The sequence below is a fragment of the Oncorhynchus nerka genome, linkage group LG12, assembly GCF_034236695.1.
Source record: "Oncorhynchus nerka isolate Pitt River linkage group LG12, Oner_Uvic_2.0, whole genome shotgun sequence".
Taxonomy (NCBI): Eukaryota; Metazoa; Chordata; class Actinopteri; order Salmoniformes; family Salmonidae; genus Oncorhynchus; species Oncorhynchus nerka.
Genome location: NC_088407.1, coordinates 68,408,936 through 68,430,444, shown reverse-complemented (window position 1 = coordinate 68,430,444; position 21,509 = coordinate 68,408,936). Strand labels below are relative to the sequence as shown.

Here is a 21,509-nt window from a genome sequence, read left to right as displayed (position 1 = left end):
ATTCACGTGGCTTACCAGTCAAAAGTTCGGACACACCTACTCATTCAAGGGTTTTTCTTTATTGCTACATTGTAGAATAATAGTGAAGACATCAAAACTGAAATAACACATATGGAGTAGTATATCATGTAGTAACCAAAGTGTTAAATCCAAACATATTTTATCAAATTTTAATTTGTCACATGCACATGGTTAGCAGATGTTAATGCGAGTGTAGCGAAATGCTTGTGCTTCTAGTTTCAACTATGCAGTAATATGTAACAAGTAATCTAACTATTTTATATATTCTTCAAAGTAGCCACCCTTTGCCTTGACAGCTTTGCACACTCTTGGCATTCTCTCAACCAGCATCACCTGGCTTTTACAACAGTCTTGAATGAGTTCCCACATATGCTGAGCACTTCTTGGCTGCTTTTCCTTCACTGCGGTCCAACTCATCCCAAACCATCTACATTTCATTGAGATTGAAAGATTGTGGAGGCCAGGTCATCTGATGCAGCACTCAATCACTCTCCTTCTTGGACAAATAGCCCTTACACAGCCTGGAGGTGGTAGCCATGCTGGTTAAGGATGCCTTTAATTCTAAATAAATCACTGACAGTGTCACCAGCAAAACACCCCCACAGCACCTCCTCCATGGTGAGAACCACACATGCAGAGAACATCAGTTCACCTACTCCACGTCTCACAAAGACATAGCGGTTGGAACCAAAAATCTCAAATTTGGACTCATCAGACCAAGGACAGACTGTTGAGATGTGTCGGTTACTTGAACTCTGTGAAGCATTTATTTGGGCTGCAATCTGAGGTGCAGTTGACTCTAATGAATTCATCCTCTGCAGCAGAGGTAACTATGGGTCTTCTGTTACTGTGGCGGTTCTCATGAGAGGCAGTTTCATCATAGCTCTTGATGGTTTTTGCAACTGCACAAACTGACTGACCTTAATGTCTTAAAGTAATGGACTGTCGTTTCTAAGTTTATTTGGAGCTGTTCTTGCCATAAAATGGACTTGGTCTTTTACCAAATAGGGCTCTCTTCTGTATACCAACCCTACCTTGTCACAACACAACTGATTGCCTCAAAGACACTGAGGAAAGAAATTCCACAAATGTACTTTTAAACAAGGCACACATGTTAATTGAAATGCATTCCATGTGACTACCTCATGAAGCTGGTTGAGAGAATGCCAAGAGTGTGCAAAGCTGTCATCAAAGTAAAGGGTGGCTACCTTGAAAAATCTCAACTATAAATATATTTAGATTTGTTTACCACTTTTTTGGTTATACATGGTTCCATATGCATGATTTCATAGTTGATGTCTTCACTATTATTCTACAATGTAGAAAATAGTAAAAATAAAGAAAAACCCTGGAATGAGGTGTCCAAACTTTTGACTGGTACTGTTTATTGAAAGCAGTGGTTTCCACACAGGTGTTGTTACTTAATTAAGCAATTCATGTCCAATCATGCTTATGGTCATGTATAAAAATGCCCAGTTGCTCATTATTTTGGCTGCCATGACTAGTAGATATCAGTGACTTTGAAAGAGGGGTCTCAAACGAGGATAGGGTGTTTAAAGTGTGTCAGTCACCAGATCTCAGCCATATTGAAATGGGAGATTATGGATCAGTGCTTGATATAGCGTTTTCCACCACCATATGATGGAATTTCTCGTGGAATAATGGTAACGCATCCCTTCAATAGTCAGTTACTCTGCTAGTGTATGTGAGAAACAGAAAAACGAACAAGTGAAACATATCACCAGGACTGGTTTAGGAGACGGACCCGATCAAAATGTAATACATTGGCTAACAGTAGGTTACTAGGACACACCAACACAGCGGAATTATTCTCAGCCATGGATCACTTGCTCTGAGTGCACTACATTTAGTCTGGGCTACTTACCCACACCACGAGCGAGGTATCCATGAAGTTTTCCATCAACTCTGACACTGTAATATCCATTTTAAGAAACTTCACACGTTTCCTCCCAGTTCTTAAATCCTAAAATTAGTGGTCACCGCCCAAGCGTTCGCAGAAACTCAATATTCTTCTCAGGGGACCTTGCATGCCTGGTCAAGACGGAACAATGCCGTGAGACATCGAAGATAAACCGCACGTTGTTGGGGCTCTACCCATAACAAATCATCACGGCGATATATAGTTTCCCATGACCGAAAAAAATACTGTGCATGTCACAGTCTTTCAGAATGTAGATGGCGTTTTCGAAGTTCATCTTACACAGTAATAAAAGCAGAACGAAGTCAACGCGTTCACACCTGCATCAAAACTTGTTTCACACACAGCAAATCCTAACTAGTGGGCGCATCATCCAACTATGAATAGCGCACTTCAGTGACAGCATGGATAGCCAATCAAATATGGTATACGACCCCAAACAAAGAACAGCCAATCCACGACCCCAGAAAACTGAACAAAACATTAAATATTTTAAATTGCCCAAGAGTACTCTCCACTGTCCAGAACTAATAACTGCAGTTATTGGCTATTGAGAATGTGAAACTCTTTTCATTACACTTCGGTACAGAAGTGACTTTTTCGTAATCAGGCTAGGGGACTGAGGTTAAGGTTAGAAAATGCTCTCATAACCTGCTACGAAAATCCCCGAAGAGTGTGTCCCTCCCTATTGAGTGTGTCCCTATTGTTAAAATGTCAAGCAGAGGCTCTGGTAGAAATTTAGCGTCATTAATTTCCAAAAATGTAGGTGTATCACAGCAGCAAAATAATAAATGAAGGGTACACAAGACTTTTGATTCCATAACAGTGAAAAAATAACATACTGTAAAAGTTCATTCTTTCCCAGACATATTTTAGGAAAACCATTTTCAAAATGGAACACATGTGGTAAAATAGCAGAATGGGACCTTGCACATAAGGGGATAAACGTATTGGATGGTACAGAAGCAAAAATAAATTGGGTGAGTACATAAAACCATAATTTAGTCAACCGACCAGAATCCAAGTGGAAGCACTGCTGCTATACTTTAATGTGGTGTCCATGGTGAATCTCACTGTTCAGAGGTTAACATGTCAGCTAGTTTAGTAGAGCTGTGCCACTTGGTAAGCAGTCAGTCTTATCAATAGACAATCAAATAGGAAACAAGGAAAAGAGTTGCACTTTTACACTCACATTATTTAATGCAGTTCTCACAATGTATTAAACAACGGAGATACAATGTGACTTTCTTTTTTTTAACATATTTACATTTTGTTTTCATTATATTTAATTATAAACCAAAGTATGTATATATATATATTCATTAGAGTTAGCTGCACCTACAATTGCAGCCCAAATAAATGCATCAGAGGTCAAGTAACAGACACAACTCAACATCAACTGTTCAGAGGAGACTGCATGAATCAGGTTGAATTGCTGAAAAGAGACCACTATTAAAGGACACCAATAAGAAGAAGAGACATGCCTGGGCCAAGAAACACAAGCAAAGGACATTAGACCAGTGGAAATCTGTCCTTTGGTCTGATGAGTCCAAATTTGAGATTTTTGGATCCAACCGCTGTGTCATTGTGAGACACAGAATAGGTGAACCGATGATCTCTGCATGTGTGGTTCTCACTGTGAAGCATGGAGGAGGAGATGTGATGGTGTGGGGGTGCTTTGCTGGTGACACTGTGAGTTATTTAGAATTCAAGGCACATTTAACCAGCATGACTACCATCTCCAGGCTGTGTAAGGGATTTTTAACCAAGAAGGGGTGATGGGGTGCTGCATCAGATGACCTGGCCTCCACAGTCACCTGACCTCAACCCAATTGAGATGGTATGGGATGATTTGGACCGCAGTGAAGGAAAAGCAGTCAACAAGTGCTCAGCATATGTGGGAACTCCTTCAAGACTGTTGGAAAAGCATTCCAGGTGAAGCTGGTTGAGATAATGCCAAGAGTGTGCAAAGCTGTCATCAAGACAGGTATTTTGATATGTTTAACACTTTTTTGGTAACTACATGAATCCATATGTGTTATTTCATAATTTTGATGTCTTCACTATTATTCTAAACTCAGCAAAAAAAGAAACAGCCCTTTTTCAGCACCCTGTGGAACGGTCGTTAAGCACCTGTGGAACGGTCGTTAAGACACTAACAGCTTACAGACGGTAGGCAATTAAGGTCACAGTTATGAAAACCTAGGACGCTAAAGAAGCCTTTCTACTGACTGAAAAACACAAAAAGAAAGATGCCCATCTGCTCATCTGTGTGAACGTGCCTTAGGCATGCTGCAAGGAGGCATGAGGACTGCAGATGTGTCCAGGGCAATAAATTGCAATATCCGTACTGTGGGATGCCTAAGACAGCATTACAGGGAGACAGGACGGACAGATGATTGTCCTCGCACTGGCAGACCACGTGTAACAAACACCTGCACAGGATCGGTACATCCGAACATCACACCTGCGGGACAGGTACAGGATGGCAACAACAACTGCCCGAGTTGCACCAGGAACGCACAATCCCTCCATCAGTGCTCAAACTGTCCGCAATAAGCTGAGAGAGGCTGGACTGAGGGCTTGTAGGCCTGTTGTAAGGCAGGTCCTCACCAGACATCACCGACAACAACGTTGCCTATGGGCACAAACACACCGTCAGTGGACCCGACAGGATTGGCAAAAAGTGCTCTTCACTGACGAGTCGCGGTTTGTCTCACTAGGGGTGATGGTCAGATTCGCATTTATCGTTGAGGGAATGAGCGTAACACCAACGCCTGTACTCTGGAGCGGATGGATTTGGAGGTGGAGGGTCCGTCATGGCCTGGGGCGTTATGTCACCGCATTATCGGACTGAGCTGGTTGTCATTACAGGCAAACTCAACGCTGTGCGTTACAGGGAAGACATCCTCCTCCCTCATGTGGTACCCTTCCTGCAGGCTCATCCTGACATGACCCTCCAGTATGGCAATGCCACCAGCCATACTGCTCGTTCTGTGTGTGATTTCCTGCAAGACAGGAATGTCAGTGTTCTGCCATGGCGAGCGAAGAGCCTGGATCTCAATCCCATTGAGCACGTCTGGGACTTGTTGGATCAGAGGGTGAGGGCTAGGGCCATTCCCCCCAGAAATGTTTGGGAACCTGCAGGTGCCTTGGTGGAAGAGTGGGGTAACATCTCACAGCAAGAACTGGCAAATCTGGTGCAGCCCATGAGGAGGAGATGCACTGCAGTACTTAATGCAGCTGGTGGCCACACCAGATACTGACTGTTACTTTTTATTTTGATCCCCCCTCCATTTATGTTAATCACAAACTTGTTCATTTTATGTCTCAGTTGTTGAATTCTGTTATGTTCATACAAATATTTACACATGTTAAGTTTTCTTGAAAATAAACGCAGTTGACAGTGAGAGGACATTTCTTTTTTTGCTGAGTTTAAAATGTAGAATAGAGTCAAAATAAAGAAAATCCATTGAATGAGTTAGTGTCCACATTTTTGATCGTTTTGGTAATTCTATTCTATCCTATATATTGTAAAACAAGACATGACATAGACAGGAACACTTAACATTACATAGTCTCTCGTGTCAACTTAACGAGTAGCTGATTTGGTTATGGGTGTTGGGATTACCTGGGATAACAATAATAGATCATATTCAACATAATATTTTGAACAACCACACAACCACTTACCAACAATTCTACATATATACACACTGACACACATTCACACACATACAAGCACTCCCCTACTTGCGTACACTCCTACATACTGTACATCCACAGCTCAGTTTTTCCTCTGCTATGGCTGTTTCTAGTTGTAGATAATATAACATCACACCCCAGTTCAATGTATGGGGCTAAGTTAATTTCAGGTTTTGGACTATGATTATTGACTAAACAAAGACAATTAAATGTTGTCTTGGAAAAGACATGAATAAGATTTTAGTGTTACTCTAAGTTATTTTTTAAATAAACTTAATAAAAGTTGTGAGTGCTGGGGTGACTGAAGGCTTTACATGCTTGATAATCCTCTCCTACGACCAGAGCAATGTTAATGTTTCTTCTATCCTGTACTCTCTGATGATTGGTTAGTTTACATGACGCAGTGAGATGGTATCTCTGATGTTTTCGCTGGTGAACTTTGAGCATACTTAATTGAGAGATATTCACCCAACAGGAGTAAGGTTTCTCTCTAGTTTGTATTCACTGATGATTCTTCAGGCTAGACAGTTTTGAGAAACTGTTCCCACAGTCAAAGCAGGAGTTAGGTTTCTCTTAGGTATGTATTCGCTGATGTATTTGCAGGCTAGACTGGTGAAAGTATCTCCTCCCACAGTCAGAGCAGGAGTAAAGTCTATCTCTCAGATGAGAATCTTTGAGTACTCCAGGCAAAGCTATGGTGAACAAAACAAATGTAACATTTTGTTGTCAAATCATAATAGTATCATAATGAGATAATATCTACCTCTAACAATAAAATGGGGATATAGTAATTTGGTCAAACTATTTACCCCCTCTTGTTAAGGCCTGCTCTTTCCTCGATAAACAGTTTTCCCTCTTCCTCTTCAGCTTTAATAACGTTCAGCCCCAGAATTTGAATGCAGTCTTCCAGCTTCACTGATGCCATCTCTGGATCCTGCAGTGCACACTGGGCTCCACTGTTACAATCAGGACCCAATAGGTTTGGGTGTGGGAGGAGAGCAGCAGGCTGAGTTTGTCCTCAGCACCCTACACCTGGATTGAATTTAATTTATTTTGGGTAGCAGACATATACAAGAATATGTACAATGTGGACACGGAGGATATGACTTGAAAGTAATTGCACATCATACCAATCCTTCAAATAAATACACCTGACCAGATGCACAATCGAGAGCATCCTGGCGGGCTGTATCACCGCCTGTATCACCGCCTGGTACGGCAACTGCTCCGCCCACAACCGTAAGGCTCTCCAGAGGGTAGTGAGGTCTGCACAATGCATCACCGGGGGCAAACTACCTGCCCTCCAGGACACCTACACCACCCGATGTTACAGGAAGGCCATAAAGATCATCAAGGACAACAACCACCCGAGCCACTGCCTGTTCACCCCGCTATCATCCAGAAGGCGAGGTCAGTACAGGTGCATCAAAGCTGGGACCGAGAGACTGAAAAACAGCTTCTATCTCAAGGCCATCAGACTGTTAAACAGCCACCACTAACATTGAGTGGCTGCTGCCAACACACTGACTCAACTCTAGCCACTTTAATAATGGAAATTGATGGGAAATGATGTAAAATATATCACTAGCCACTTTAAACAATGCTACCTAATATAATGTTTACATACCCTACATTATTCATCTCATATGTATACGTATATACTGTACTCTATATCATCTACTGCATCCTTTTGTAATATATGTATCACTAGCCACTTTAACTATGCCACTTTGTTTACATACTCATCTCATATGTATATACTGTACTCGATACCATCTACTGTATCTTGCCTATGCTGCTCTGTACCATCACTCATTCATATATCTTTATGTACATATTCTTTATCCCCTTACACTGTGTATAAGACAGTAGTTTTGGAATTGTTAGTTAGATTACTTGTTGGTTATTACTGCATTGTCGGAACTAGAAGCACAAGCATTTCGCTACACTCGCATTAACATCTGCTAACCATGTGTATGTGACAAATAAAATTGGATTTGATTTGAAGTAGGGTGCACAAGGGGCAGTGGAGTGGTTTCTCTTACTTGGACAACCTTGTCCAAATGAAAATCTTTGCCTGCTTTTTAAAGCTATTTAACTTTTTCTTTGCTTGATTTCCAAGGGAAGGCTATTCCATAGACAAATGCCTGTATGGAAAAACGTCCTCCTCGCAGTACTGTTTACTCTTGGGATTTTTACAAGACATAACACTAGCTCTGATATTGTGACTGTGTTGGTTATAGACCATATCCATGTGGTTTTTCATGTAACCTGGGGCACAATCATTTAAGATGTCAAACATATGATTAAGTTTAAGTCGGTCCACTCTGGATTCCAAAGGCAACAAGCTCACCCCACGGAACTCCTGTACCCCTATATGTGGGTCCTAGGGAAGATATTCAGCATATACCTGATAACATTACTTTGCATGACCTGCATTCTTTTTTTCAGCTTTTTTGAAAGCCCACTATACCAGCAGAGCAAGCATAATCAAAATTACACTGAATCAAGGTTGAGACAAGAAGTTTTTTTATCTGAACTTTTTTAACTTAATGTTAAAATATCTAGTGTTACGATATAAACATTTCAATTTGTTTAGAAAGAACTTTAGCAGCAGTCAGGTCTCCACAAAGGGATTGATCAAGGGACACACCACGATAAGATACACTTATTTTAGATTCAATCTCTTTGCCTGCACAGTTTACCATTATCTTGTCAGCCCAAAGCAACTACGTTTTGTTCCAAACAAAATCGATTCAGTTTTTCCCAAATGTAGTGATAATTTGTTGTCAGACAACCAATCTCTAACTAAATGCAATACCTTACTCAGGGTCCCCTCTACCTAAACTGTATCCTTCCCTGATACCAGTAAGGCTGAATCATCAGCATAAAGCAAGAGTTTGCACTTTACTGTATCTGGCATATCAGTAACGTATATAAGAAATAAGAGGCCCTAATGCGGTAGTCCACAGGATATTTCTTTGGCCTCTGACAGAATATCACCGACAGAATATCACCAACATTACAAACTTGTGTTCTGTTGGTCAGATAAGACCTAAACCAATTCACTGCTACATCATTTAGACCCATGCAGTACAGTTTCATCAGTAGAATATCATGGTCCACAGTGTCAAAAGCTTACTGCAATTCTAACATGACCATACCTGTATAGTTCCACTTCTCACTTTCCTGATTAATGTGGTCAAAAAGGTGGATAAGGCAAGTATCAGTGAAATGAGCTGTTCTAAAGCGAGATTGTAGTTCATAAAGAAGTTTGTGCTCAAGAAGGTATCCCTCAAGTTGATTAAAAACTAATCTCTCAACAACTTTGGATAAGGTGCTGAGGATTGACACAGGCCTGTGGTTTCCTACATTTGTTTTACTGCTCTTCTTGTGGAGTGGAACCACCCGGGCTATTTTGAGATCCTTGTGAAATGCACCACTACTAATAGAAAGCTCTACTATATACGTTATCATTTTAGCAGTGAAGAGTGTATCATATTAACCACATTAACATCCACAGTTTTCTTGCGCGTAAAATCATACCGTATAAAAAAATAAATCAATGCAGCTGTGATGGAAACAGGAAGTTTCTGTACAATTTTATGGATGCAGACAGATCATTTGTTAATTTGACACGATGGGATCGTTTTGTATCGGTAAAATATATTATGTGAGAAATGGCGGTGGAAACGCCTTTATGTGCACATACTGATATAATAATCATCATATCGAAGCAAATTTGGAGTGACCAATGATGTGGTGTGTGGTCCTCCCACTATGACTAGGGAAACCATGCAGATTATTAGGCTTCTGGAAGTCCTAGACACATCACTACTGACTGATAGCCAATAGTGGTAAGTAGCTTCTTCTTCTTCTTCTTCTTTTCTTTGAGTTTAACAGCAGTTGGAATTTGATATGTTGCTTTACTGCCCCCAACTGGCCTATAATATAAATCCATTATGCTTTGTGATACAAAATGGGAAAAGGAAAAACTAAACAAAAACACAAAATAAAAACCCCCTTCCAACTAACCACCTGGCACGTTCTGACCTTAGTTCCTTTTTTATGTCTCTATTTTGGTTTGGTCAGGGCGTGAGTTGGGGTGGACATTCTATGTTTTGGTTCTGTGTATTATATTTCTAGGTGTTTGGCCTGGTATGGTTCCCAATCAGAGGCAGCTGTCAATCGTTGTCTCTGATTGAGAACCATACTAAGGCAGCCTGTTTTCCCACTATGGGTTGTGGGTAATTGTTTTCCGTTTCAGTGTTTGCACCATACGCAACTGATTCGGTTTTCATTTATTCTCTTGTATTTAGTGTTCAGTTAATTAAAGGAAATATGAACATGTACCACACTGCGCTTTGGTCAACCCCTTCTTCCTCAGACGAACATCGTTACACCACCACACCAAAGGACTGGGAAGATGGGACACCACAACTCAACACACCCTGTAATTCTTCTGAAGTCAAATCCTGTATACCCAAATACCGCTCTGCAGCTGCCACCACAACATCTATTTTCTGTTTCTGTGGTACAGTTGATCACCATTGCTGTAAACGCTAAGAAGCCAACCTTACTGAACCATAGATCACTCCTGTGCTGGCACAGATCTACTACTCACAGGGATCCTCTCCGGAACCCTCACCCTTGACCCTACTCTTTCTTCACTTCTTCAGTATACGACACCTACTGCACTACTCTGACTCTAGACACCTCAACCTGCCTGTCTTGCATCGGACACACCCGATCCCCGGCAACATGTGCACCCCTACAGTTAACACACACTTTATCCACCGAAACGACACAACCCTCTATCCCATGCCCTCCTGTACACTTCCCACATCTTGGAATCTCCCTCCTACAAACTGCTGTGACCATGACCATAAATGTTGCACCTGAAACAGCACAGTGGATTCGGTACAAAAGTTCTAACAATAAGTAACACTGTATTTCATTTTCAAGACATTTGCAAAAAAAATCTAAAAACGTAGTCACTAGTCATTATGGGGTGTTGTGTGTAGATGGGTGAGAAGAAAAATCAATTTAATCCATTTTAATTGGTATCCACAAGTTCATCTGACTCTGGGGAAGTAGATAAACGGCTTAATTGCAAAAATCCCAAAGTATATCTTTAATAGAGAGAAGTCTCAAATATCCCTTTCATTTGTATCCTCTGTAGCTTTAGAATTGAGGCAAAGTTGGTTCCCGTTTAAGTCACAGCTTTGGCCATGTTCGCTTGTGTAGAAGAAATTGGTCCGTGAATGCTCTGAGTACACGTCCTGATAATCTGGCCCCGCAGCCTTGTGAATGTTGACCTGTTAAAAGGTCTTGCTCAAATCGGCTACAGAGAGCGTGATAACACAGTCATCTGGAACAGCTGGTGCTCTCATGCATGCTTCAGTGTTGCTTGCCTCGAAGCGAGCATAAAAGGCATTTAGCTCGTCTAGTAGGCTCATGTCACTGGGCAGCTCACGGCTGGGTTTCCCTTTGTAGTCCTTAACAGTTTCCAAGCCCTGCCACATCTGACGAGCGTCAGAGCCGGTGTAGTAGGATTCAATCTTAGTCCTGTATTGACGCTTTGCCTGTTTAATGGTTCGTCTGAGTGCATAGCGGGATTTCTTATAAGCGTTCGGATTAGTGTCCCACTCCTTGAAAGCGGCAGCTCTAGCCTTTAGCTCGTGCGGATGTTGCCTGCAATCCATGGCTTCTGGTTGGGATATATACGTACAGTCACTGTGGGGACGACGTCGTCAATGCACTTATTGATAAAGCCGGTGACGGAGGTGGCATACTCCTGAATGCCATATGATGAATCTCGGAACATATTCCATTCTGTGCTAGCCAAACAGTCCGGTAGCGTAGCATTCCGCGTCATTGGACCACTTCTGTATTGAGCAAGTCACTGGTACTTCCTGCTTTAGATTTGGCTTTTAAGCAGGAATCAAGAGGATAGAATTATGGTCAGAGTTGCGAAATGAAGAGCTTTGTATGCGTCTGTAGAGTAAAGGTGGTCTAGAGTTTTTTCTTCTTCTCTGGTTGCACATTTTACATGCTGGTAGAAATGAGGTAAAACGGATTTAAGTTTACCTGCATTAAAGCTCCCGGGCCTCTAGGAGTGCAGCATCTAGATGAGCATTTTCTTGTTTACTTATCCTCATAAATTCTTCTGTGTGCAATTTGAAGAGGACACATCTGGTGTATAAAAGGCAATTAATTGTTTATTTACATGAATATTGACCACAAATATTGCCATTTTTCCATTCACTGTAATTGGGGATCCTGTTTTTTGCTAACAATTCCAGCAGTACTCCGGTCGGCCGTGAACTTCCATGGCTACGATGAGAGGGCGCAGTCATTCTCCCCTGACACACACATACAGACTAGAGGTGACTAATCCGTAGTTTGGATTTTGTCACTCTGCCTGACACTGCCACACTGTAACGAAGACGCTGAGAGTCGAGAGGCAGGTGCAGGTGAAACGTTTAATAAAACAACAAACATGGAACAAGACAATATAACAGTAGTGTCTTTGCATAAACACAGGACCAATACTGACTGGGGAGGGACCTAAGGGAGTGCCAGATATAGGCGAGTTAATAAGTGAGGTAATGGAGGACATGCAGGTGCGCATAATGAAAGATGCCAGGTATTTTGGTATTTTATTAGGATCCCTATTAGCTGTTGCAAAAGCAGCAGCTACACTTCCTGGGGTCCACACAAAACATGAAACATAATACAGAATGACATAATACAGAACATCAATAAACAAGAACAGCTCGAAGACAGAACTACATACATGCTTGGGGATGCCGTCTGGGCCTGCAGCCTTGCGAGGGTTGACACGTTTAAATGTTTTCCTCACGTCGGCTGCAGTGAAGGTAGAGTCCGCATGTTTTAGTTGCGGGCCGTGCCAGTGGCAACCAATACACAGACTCCCAAAGCTAACCAGTAACTTTACGTTGCATATGTAGGTTATGTCAACTCAACCAAACTAAGCATAATTGCATATTTGTTTTGTAGTTAGGCAGTTTGGTAAAGAAACTCTAAATTAGCAAAGTCACAGCCAATGTTTCTTCTAAGCAACGCAATGTCAGAGCGCAAGGGAGTAGATTTCTATTGGCGGGTAGCCCAGGAGCGGTCTGTCAATCACCCGCAAATTAATGCGCTTTTCAGATCAGAGTCGCGCGTGTGGATTTTTGTTGATATTCTTTGCTAGTTAGCGAGTTATTAGCCCAGTTATAGATAAGTAGAGGTCAAAAATGAGGATTTACTGCTTCCTACAAGAGCACAAAACGCGTAGGCTAAATTTCAAGCTGTCTTTGAAAAGCAAGTCAGGTAAAAAGCTTGTCTTAATTAAAGGGGCAGTGTTGTATTTTGAGACGGGCTTGAATATGCAAATAAATTCCATTGGTTTTGTTGGTAGGCCTTAATGATGCTCAAATAGCCACAATAGTATTGGCTACTGTCTAAAACTGTAAGGGTACATTCTCAGTGTTCACTGTAAACACACATGAGAACTTGCACAAAATTCTCACAACTTTCAGGTTTCCGCTCACAAAACCTTAAATTTGCTCAGTGCCCCCAAAAATTACATTGGTAACGGCCATCTTGTAGCTAGCTCTGACTTTGTTAATGTTTCTTCTCAGCGACTCACTGCCCATCTTCACACCACGAAGTCTCTTCCATATATTATCAACCTAGACCCTGCCGTGCACAAAGTCCCTTTCCCTGCCAACATCAGTAAGAAATCATCATGACCACCACCGTGTATATAGGTGCTTTTAACAACGCGGAATATTAAAATAACTACTCTAGTGTTCGTTGCACTAAAACAGTATATGGGAAGTCATAAGTTAAATACAATTACACTTCAACTTACTGTGCTGGTGGGCAGGATTGTTGTTCGTGACAGGAACATTTTGCCTCAATTTCCCCTGCCATAATGACCAACAGTCCTTCCCACAGGCAGAGTAAGTTGAAATGGAATTGTATTTAACCTCTGGCTTCTCATTGACTGTTTTTTCCCCCCCAATACAATTTTAAGCAATGGTAGTATATGTAAATATACCCGCTTTGCTAAAAGCACCTACCCTGCATAATGTGTGGCACTGGTATCATGTCGATAATGCCAATCATTTATTGAATGTTCAGAAAAGTCAGTTTCTTGGATGTTCTGTTCATAGAATTCAATCATTATAATTATGTTGGTCTACCCACTGCCTTATTCTATTATTAGCTACCGTAGCTAATAAGTTACAGAAAACTCCTTCTCGTAGATATCTGTGACACAGTGAATTACAAAGAAGTCATGGAGCAATATGGCCTGGGTCCCAAGGATGAATGGTCACGTCATTGAATCTCTTCGCTACAAGATTGGATCAGGTAGGCTAACTCACTTTCTGCTCACAACAGAATAGGATGTGTATTTGTTTGATACATTGACTGTCCAATAGATGTCACCATTGTTATTACTTGTCCAATGTGGGCTGCATAAATCAAATTCTCCACGTTTTGCAGCCTCAGGTCATGAAATTCATTGGGAAGACAAAACAATACAATAATGAGTCATTATATATTTTTTTCTCTGAAAGTTAGCTGATGACCTGGTAACCATAGCAGAAGAATAGTACTTAGTACAGCATTGCACTGTTCTGGTGTTTCCCTACTAGGGCTGGGTGATATGGCCTAAAAATCATCCCTAGCTTTGTTGTACAATCAAAGGTAAAATACACTGAATTTAAAACAGTCAGCAATAATCTAATGAATTTAGGGCTTGTGAAATTTTACCAAAGCTTTCCACAACCATCAAAATACTTGATCCTGTTTTTTGCAATAATCATTGATCTGGTTTGTTGTCAATGAAAATGCCCTTTTTGTTCAATTGAACCAGAACCATGTATAATGCACCTTAACTTCTTGTAGCAGGCATTATATAAAATTAACACAAGACTCATATACAATCTCACAATCCCATGTGCTAGTGAGTAGCCAGCTAATCTTAATATTTCAAGTGTAGCAAACTTGGCTCTATTTCCTAGCTAACAAGGCAGAACAGTTTAGTTATTATGAACACACCCTTCTGTCCGTTTCCAACTGTTTGATCTGCTTTACTTTTTAGATTTGTGTGTATTGTTAGATGTTACTGCACTGTGGGAGCTAGAAACACAAGCATTTCGCTACACCCGCACTAACATCAGCTAAATATGTGTATGTGACCAATACAATTATTTGATTTGGATATTGTGCAAAAACATACATTTTAATAAATCAAATTAATTTGAGAAATCGCCCAGCCTCAGTACCTACCTGTCCAAACCATTGACGTTTGTCCCCAGATATGTGTTGATTGACACGCCTGAACAAATAGAGGTGTTTACCTGGTCAGAGTCCGGAACTGTCATCACTGAAACTCTGGTGTGTAGTAGTAATGTGTATTGTTAAAAATATTTAATTATATGACTAGGTTCTACATAAGTGTTATCAGTGTTGTGATATGTTTGGTGTCTGTGTTAATGTGTTCTCAGGCCTCTTCCTTCCCTTGTGTGCTGGTGTACGTGATGGATAAGTCTCGTAGCAACCCCGTCAACTTCATGTCTAACATGCTCTACGCCTGCAGGTATGACACACTAGGGGCCATTTTAGATTTTTGGTACTGCAGAACTGGCCTTGTAGCCATCATTAAGGGAGAGTAACAATGGTCGGGAGTTTTTGAAGCACGAGTACTACAGGCCAATGTGTTGATAGAACTTTGGTAGTGTTTTCCTCAGATTTGCTTTGTTAAAGTCATCAGCTGTAATTAATGCAGCCTCAGGATATGTGGTTTCCTGGCTGCACAAAGTCCAGTGTAGTTCCTTGAGCCGTCATGGTATCTGCTTGAAGGGGAATATACACGGCTATGACGATGACCGAAGATAATTCTCTCTGGATTATTATTTAATAATACAGTAAATCTCTAAATATGCTGGACTGAACACAGTGTTGTATGATTCCAGCCCAGACCGCAAATGCGGAAGTGCGATTTTGGTGGATGCGGTGGATTGAGAAGCATCCAATGTAAAAAAAAAAACATGTCTCTAGCTTAAACTTTTTATTTTTTATTTAACCTTTAACTAGGCAAGTCAGTTAAGAACAAATTATTATTTACAATGACGGCCTACCCCGGCCAAACCGTGACGACGCTGGGCCAATTGTGCGCAGCCCTATGGGACTCCCAATCACGGCCGGATGTGATGCAGCCTGGATTCGAACCAGGTGACGCCTCTTGTACTGAGATGCAGTGTAGACCATTGCGCCACTCGGGAGCACCTAAATTAATGGATTTGTAGTGGGATTTTTTTAATGCTAATTAGATTTCCACGGGGGGCAGACATAACCCGAATGAGTCGATGTCCCGCCCCCATAAAAATATACCTGTTTAAGATAGAGATATCTGGTTTCAATCCACCACATCCTCTTCATCTGCAGTGAAAGGTGGCAGAGCTACAGCGGTGTTTGTCAGACCATGAGACTCTCATGTGTTCTCCGTTTCACCCTACGGCCCCCACGTCTGAAGTCGGTACCGCCGATCTGCCAACTTCTGTCTGTAGCATTCTAACAGTTTGGGCTAACTAACATTACCCCGCTGTGGAAAGGTGAGACTCTCATGTTGTTTTTCTCTAGGACACCCACAGGCCTCACAAGACCCGTCTGACCCCGGTACCAGTTGAAGAAAATGAATAAGTACAGTACCAGTCAAACGTTTGGACACAACTACTCATTTCAGGGTTTTTCTTTATTTTTACTATTTTCTACATTGTAAAATAATAGTGAAGACATCCAAACTATGAAGTAACACATGGAATCAAATAGGGACCAAGAAAGTGTTAAACAAATGAAAATATATTTTAGATTCTTCAAAGCAGCCACCCTTTGCCTTTGATAGCTTTTCACACTCTTGGCATTCTCTAGGAAATATAAAGAAAAACCCTGGAATGAGTAGGTGTGTACTGTATAATAGAGACTGTTCAGCGCCAAAAGTTAAATGGATTTTATATATATTTTTTAATGCATAACTATTGTTTCCTGATCTTCCTGATCTTTGCTCTCTATCCCAGATATAAGACAGACACTTCCTTTTGATTTTTTTTTGGGGGGGGACTATCTGTTCCTTGTACAAAATCTGTTATTCAGTGCATTTGTATGGCTAATAGCAGTAACGCCAAATCAAAATGGTAATAAAATCTTTTTTGTTTTAAATCAGAGAGCAAAATGATCCTTGCTATGACCTTTAAAACAATTCCATATTGCTTAGTAGAACCCCCTCTCCCCCAGCCTCAATGGGGCTTTTACTTCAGTACACAATGCTATGAACAACTGTATGTACTGTGTGTGTGCTCGAGATCTCTATCTGATGGTCCGGGTATGCCCTCCAGACGGATGCTAAGAGCAGGAAGCTACAGGAGCAGATTGAGCATTTACAGAAAGACATGGGGGCTGTTGCCATGGAGATGACCCCACAAACAGGTGATTGTGTGTGTATGTGAGTATTAGACCTCGTACTGCGTATTATATACTAGAATTGTGTTCACGAGTCCGGTGTTAGTGAAATAAATAATGAAATTGTCACTTCCTATCCTTCAGAGGAAGCTGATGTGTTGGCCACAGTGACCTCCTCTTCAACCGTGGGAACCCGTATGAGGAGGGGGAGGACAGCTACATGGTTGACATCGATCACGGCAGTGAGTGGAGAGTTTTATAAGATCAAGTCACCTTGCATTCCTAACAAGTCAATCATTAATAAGTCTTACGTAGGAAGCAAAGATTTGTTCCAAAAATATTATTAAACACAAAAATACAGGGAATATAAGTTCCCCTGTTAAAGTTACCCATCTCCCCTTCCAGTGAGTGAGGAGAGCAAGTAGGGCACGGCCTTTGGGAACTTCCTGAAAGAGAGAAGGGAATGGGTGCAGGTACGAAACAGGAAGTCTCAGTGACTACCACAGGACCCTGAACTTTCATACTTCACCTGTAAGAACCCCCTCCCCCCTTAATCAAATGGGAAGGGCTGTATGTCATTAGTCCAATGTGGTTCCCTCTTCTTCATCTGCACTGGTCTACTGTAACCACTCAGGACAAAGTGAACACCTTGTTTCCTGTTTCTTGTCAGAATCTTGAGCCTCATTTTGTTAAAAAGGTGGGGTAATGACTGATGGAATAATCCTTTTTTTATTTTACAGATGTAGGATCTTAATTTGATGACCCTGTTGCAGGAGAATTTAACTTGTAGTGTGTTTGTTTAAAAAGCTTTCTAAAGTTTGTAATTTCCATTTTGAAATTGCAGACTTGAATTTTCCCTTTTCAAAAAATGTATCAAACAATACAAAAACATGCATTTAACTATAATTCACATTTCCTGTTGCCTGCTGTAGGAAACTGCCTCAAAAAATATCCTCATCTGTAAATGGTTTTGTTGTATTTTGTTTAGTGTAAGTTAATTATATTGATGAGTTCTGACTTCTAAACTTGAAATATTGTTAATCACCAGGTATTCTATGGAAATGAGGAGTGCCACAGTCTGGTTTCTACACCATAAGTTAATGGTTATCTGTAGGAGGAATGTATATGGTGGGGTCAATTAAGGTTGGATAAGGGCCACTGGCTTGGACTGTACAGAGTAAAGGAAAGGCGATTACATGGTTGCAGTCACTGATAGAGGTGAAGAGCTGTGGATTCGTGATGAATGGGGGCGGAGGTCAGGTCACATTAAGGGAGAAGGAACAGTTTATTAACCGCCTCACTTAACTTCCTGCCTAGCAATAAAGATGTAATGTTTATAGTGAAGGAGGAGACTTCATCCAAATTGGGGTATATATACTTGTGGAAACAAACAAGTCTTTGCCTGTTTCAGCTGTCTGACCCATTGGGGGAATAAACTTGGTTTGAGCTTTACTAATCGTCTGAGTTTTTGCTCTTTATTTAGAACCTAACACTATGAAGCTTTTTCTTCAGTGGAAGAACACACATCTGTTAGCCATTCCTACCTGCTGAATGCTCATCAGCAGTCATGTAGAGTCCTGAAAGTACACTACCAGTCAAGTTTTAGAACACCTACTCATTCAAGGGTTTTTCTTTATTTTTCACTATTATTCTACAATGTAGAATAATAGTGAAGTCATCACAACTATGAAATAACACATGGAATCATGTAGTAACCAAAAAAGTGTTTGACAAATCAAAATATATTTGAGATTCTTCAAATAGCCACCCTTTGCCTTGACGACAGCTTTGCACACTCTTGCCATTCTCTCAACCAGCTCCATGAGGTAGTCACCTGGAATTCATTTCAATTAACAGATGTGCCTTCTTAAAAGTTAATTTGTGGAATTTATTTCCTCCTTAATGCATTTGAGCCAATCAGTTGTGTTGTGACAAGGTAGTGGGGTATATAGAAGATAGCCCTATTTGGTAAAACACCAAGTCCATATTATGGCAAGAACAGCTCAAATAAGCAAAGAGAAACGACAGTCCATCATTATTTTAAGACAAGGTCAGTCAATACAGAACATTTCAAGAACTTTGAAAGTTTATTCAGGTGTAGTCACAAAAACCATCAAGTGCTATGATGAAACTGGCTCTCATGAGGACCGCCACATGAATGGAAGACAGTTACCTCTGCTGCAACGGATAACGTCATTAGAGTTACCAGCCTCAGAAATTGCAGCCCAAATAAATGCTTCAGAGTTCAAGTAACAGACAGATCTCAACATCAACTGTTCAGAGGAGACTGCATTTGGTGTGGAGTTCACATTGGAGATGTTTGGTTCCAACCTCCATGTCTTTATGAGACGCAGTGTGAGTGAATGGATGATCTCCTCGTGTATTTCCCACTGTAAAACATGGCGGAGGAGGTGTTGGGGTGATTTGCTGGTGACACTGATTTATTTAGAATTCAATGCACACTTAAGCAGCATGGCTACCACAGCATTCTACAGCGATACACCATCCCACCTAGTTTGTGATTAGTGGGACTATAATTTGTTTTTCAACAGGGCAATGACCCAACACAACTCCAGCCTGTGTCAGGGCTATTTTACCAAGAAGTAGAGTGATGGAGAGCTGCATCAGATGACCTGGCCTCCACAATCCCCCAACCTCAAGGAAATTTAGATGTTTTGGGATGAGTCGGACTGCAGAGTGAAGGAAAAGCAGCTAGCAAGGGCTCAGCAGATGTGGGAACTCCCTCTAGACTTTTGGAAAAGCATTCCAGGTGAAGCTGGTTGAGAGAATGCCATGAGTGTTTTGACCATAAGTGTATATACACTGCTAAAAAAAATAAAGGGAACACTTAAACACCTCAATGTATCTCCAAGTCAATCACACTTCTGTGAAATCAAACTGTCCACTTAGGAAGCAACACTGATTGACAATACATGTCACATGCTGTTGTGCAAATGGAATAGACAACAGGTGGAAATTATAGGCAATTAGCAAGACACCCCCAATAAAGGAGTGGATCTGCAGGTGGGGACCACAGACCACTTCTCAGTTCCTATGCTTCCTGGCTGATGTTTTGGTCACTTTTGAATGCTGGCGGTGCTTTCACTCTAGTGGTAGCATGAGACGGAGTCTACAACCCACACAAGTGGCTCAGGTAGTGCAGCTCATCCAGGATGGCACATCAATGTGAGCTGTGGCAAGAAGGTTTGCTGTGTCTGTCAGCGTAGTGTCCAGAGCATGGAGGCGCTACCAGGAGACAGGCCAGTACATCAGGAGACGTGGAGGAGGCCGTAGGAGGGTTACAACCCAGCAGCAGGACCGCTACCTCCGCCTTTGTGCAAGGAGGAGCAGGCGGAGCACTGCCAGAGCCCTGCAAAATGACCTCCAGCAGGCCACAAATGTGCATGTGTCTGCGCAAACGGTCAGAAACATACTCTATGAGGGTGGTATGAGGGCCCAATGTCCACAGGTGGGGGTTGTACTTACAGCCCAACACTGTGCAGTTCATTTGGCATTTGCCAGAGAACACCAAGATTGGCAAATTCGCCACTGGCGCCCTGTGGTCTTCACAGATGAAAGCAGGTTCACACTGAGCACGTGACAGACGTGACAGTCTGGAGATGCCGTGGAGAATGTTCTGCTGCCTGCAACATCCTCCACCATGACCGGTTTGGCGGTGGGTCAGTCATGGTGTGTGGTGGCATTTCTTTGGGGGGCCGCACAGCACTCCATGTGCTCGCCAGAGGTAGCCTGACTGCCATTAGGAACCGAGATGAGATCCTCAGACCCCTTGTGAGACCATATGCTGGTGCGGTTGGCCCTGGGTTCCTGCTAATGCAAGACAATGCTAGACCTCATGTGGCTGGAGTGTGTCAGCAGTTCCTGCAAGAGGAAGGCATTGATGCTATGGACTGGCCCGCCAGTTCCCCAGACCTGAATCCAATTGAGCACATCTGGGACATCATGTCTCGCTCCATCCACCAACGCCACGTTGCACCACAGACTGTCCAGGAGTTGGCGGATGCTTTAGTCCAGGTCTGGGAGGAGATCCCTCAGGAGACCATCCGCCACCTCATCAGTAGCATGCCCAGGCGTTGTAGGGAGGTCATACAGGCACGTGGAGGCCACACACACTACTGAGCCTCATGTTGACTTGTTTTAAGGACATTACATCAAAATTGGATCAGCCTGTAGTGTGGTTTTCCACTTTAATTTTGAGTGTGACTCCAAATCCAGACCTCCATGGGTTGATAAATTTGATTTCCATTGATCATTTTTGTGTGATTTTGTTGTCAGCACATTCAACTATGTAAAGAAAAAAGTATTTAATAAGAATATTTCATTCATTCAGATCTAGGATGTGTTG

At 41.8% G+C, this 21,509-nt stretch overlaps 1 protein-coding gene across 1 annotated transcript in view; it reads right to left on the bottom strand.

Moving 5' to 3' along the window:
• LOC115138647 (protein Daple) overlaps window positions 1-2,306 on the bottom strand; it is a 107,974-nt gene extending 105,668 nt beyond the window's left edge. The window contains 1 exon segment of the mRNA XM_029675733.2: window positions 1,907-2,306. Within this exon segment, the coding sequence (XP_029531593.2) occupies window positions 1,907-1,966 (60 nt within the window). The 5' untranslated portion in view covers window positions 1,967-2,306.
• Window positions 2,307-21,509: the final 19,203 nt, after the last annotated feature.